This window comes from Orycteropus afer, unplaced genomic scaffold (assembly GCF_000298275.1).
Source record: "Orycteropus afer afer isolate SDZICR_OR568_19922 unplaced genomic scaffold, OryAfe1.0 scaffold00070, whole genome shotgun sequence".
Taxonomy (NCBI): Eukaryota; Metazoa; Chordata; class Mammalia; order Tubulidentata; family Orycteropodidae; genus Orycteropus; species Orycteropus afer.
Window position 1 is genome coordinate 3,329,210 of NW_006921657.1, and position 2,250 is coordinate 3,331,459.

Here is a 2,250-nt window from a genome sequence, read left to right on the forward strand (position 1 = left end):
GCCGTCGAGTCGGCCCCGACTCATAGCGACCCCTCCTTGGGTTTCCAAGGCAGTATCACTACGGAAGTAGGATTGCCCAACCTTCCTTCCGAGGAGCGGCTGGTGGGTTTGAACCGCCAGCCTTCTGGTTAGCAGTCAAGTGAAACTATAATCACTTCAATATTATTCCCAAAACCTAACAGAAATCATGCATTAGATTTACCTAAAGTAGTATTTGTTAAATTTTAATGTGAATGTGAACCATCTAAGGATTTTCTTAAAATATGAATTCTAATTAATTGGGTCTGGGATGAGGCCTGAGATTTTCTATTTCTGACACTCTCCCGAGTGATGCAGGTACCATTGATTGACAGACTACAGTTTGCAAAGCAAAGAGAGAAAGGTCTGTACACAAAGCTGCTATCCTTTAAATCCTTTCCCCAGCCTATCAAATCAGAAAACAAGTAACAGTTCAGAGTCTTTATAGTTGGACCCCTGATCACAAAGCCTCAGGTTTTTACCTTAAGCTTTCTTATTCAGGGAGTAGGGGTACAAGATCTAGTGGTTTTCATTTAGAAGAAAATTTCGATTGTCTTTTTTATGTTAATTTAAAATTTTTACATTTATGTCTTTTAAAACTCTTAGGCAAGCTACAAATATACTTTATTAATTCCAGTTATTTCTCTTGGGCTATTTCAAAATAAGGGAGGAATTCTTTAATTTTATCGATACTTTTCCTAGAAAGTAGTGTGTTATAATCTTTGGAACTAAATTCTAGTTGTTAGGTAGCATCACATTGGATCCAACTCATAGCGACCCTGTGTACAACAGAACGCAGCACTGCCCAGTACTGCACCATCCTCATAATCACTGCTGTTCATGAGCCCATTGTTGGCAGCCACAGTGTCAGTTCAAGTTGTTGAGGGTCTTCTTCTTTTTACCAAGCATAATATCCTTATCTAGAGACTGCCCCCTCCTGCTAAAATGACCAAAGTTACCAGAGAAGAAGTCTGGCCATTCTTGCTTCTAAGGAGCATTCTGGTTGTACTTCTTCCAAGACAGATTTGTTTGTTCCTCTGGCTGTCCATGGTATAATCAGTATTCTTTGCCAACACCATAATTCAAATGCATCAATTCTTCTGCAGTCCTCATCCATTGTCTAATATTCACATGCATAAGAGACAACTGAAAATACCATGGCTTGGGTCAGAGAATGTTAAATTATGTAGCTTATTAACTTCATTTTCACTATCACAAAGGATAAGAAGTTCCTTTTTTTTTCTAATTTGGAATTCAAATTTACACTGTTGTTTAATTATCTTTTTTATTGTAACTACCATCCAACCTGATGGGATCTCATCCTATGATTTTCTTTTCCTTCCCTGAATAAGGAGCCTCTGTCCCAGGCTACCAATAACAATTCAGATGAGGAAGATTCTGGTGCAGGAGAATCTGTTATGTCACCTGTGGATGTAGACCTGAACCTGGTTTCAAATATATTGGAATCCTATAGCTCCCAAGCTGGACTGGCAGGACCTGCTTCCAACCTTTTACAAAGCATGGGAGTGCAGTTGCCTGACAACGCTGATCACAGACCCTCAAGTAAGCCAACAAAACATTAAACAACACACCCAGCATCTCTTTTTTCTTCTTAAATAAATATTGAATCTGATTGTATTCATTTCTATTTTAGATTACTCATTTAGTAAGAAATGTTTCTTCATTACAAGTTTCACAGGTTGACTTCTCCTCCATGAGTTCTACATATTGCCATTTGTTGTCTAATCTTTGTGATCCAAACTCTAAGCTGCACAAATTCTGAAATCAGAAGATTAGAGACAATTAAGGCCCTTAAACATTCCCTAAATTAAGGAAATTTGCACACCCTATGTTAAGGACACAACCTACCACAATGCACCCTCAGCATATATACACCTGTGTAACCCCCATGTAAATCAAGATCTTAAACTTAACTAACTTTTTTCTAATAGCTTTATTGAGATAGAACTCACATAGCATAAAGTTTACCCTTTTAAAGTATACAATTCCTTAAGAAAAGAATCTAGCAATAAATCATTAGGAATATAAGAATTTAATGAGATTCAAAAATTGAATGCTTTTCTATATATCAACAACAAAGAGTTAGAAAATGTAGTTCTTAAAAAGATACCATTTACCCTGTTGTTGTTGTTGTTATGTGCCGTCGAGTCAAACCCGACTCATAGCGACCCCTCCTTGGGTTTCCGAGGCAGTATCACTACGGAAGTAGGA

The 2,250-nt window shown here is 37.6% G+C and overlaps 1 protein-coding gene across 1 annotated transcript in view; it reads left to right on the forward strand.

Moving 5' to 3' along the window:
- ECD (ecdysoneless cell cycle regulator) overlaps positions 1 to 1,601 on the forward strand; it is a 33,724-nt gene extending 32,123 nt beyond the window's left edge. The window contains exon 13 of the mRNA XM_007940622.1: positions 1,371 to 1,601. Within this exon, the coding sequence (XP_007938813.1) occupies positions 1,371 to 1,601 (231 nt within the window). The remainder of the gene's footprint in view (positions 1 to 1,370) is intronic.
- Positions 1,602 to 2,250: the final 649 nt, after the last annotated feature.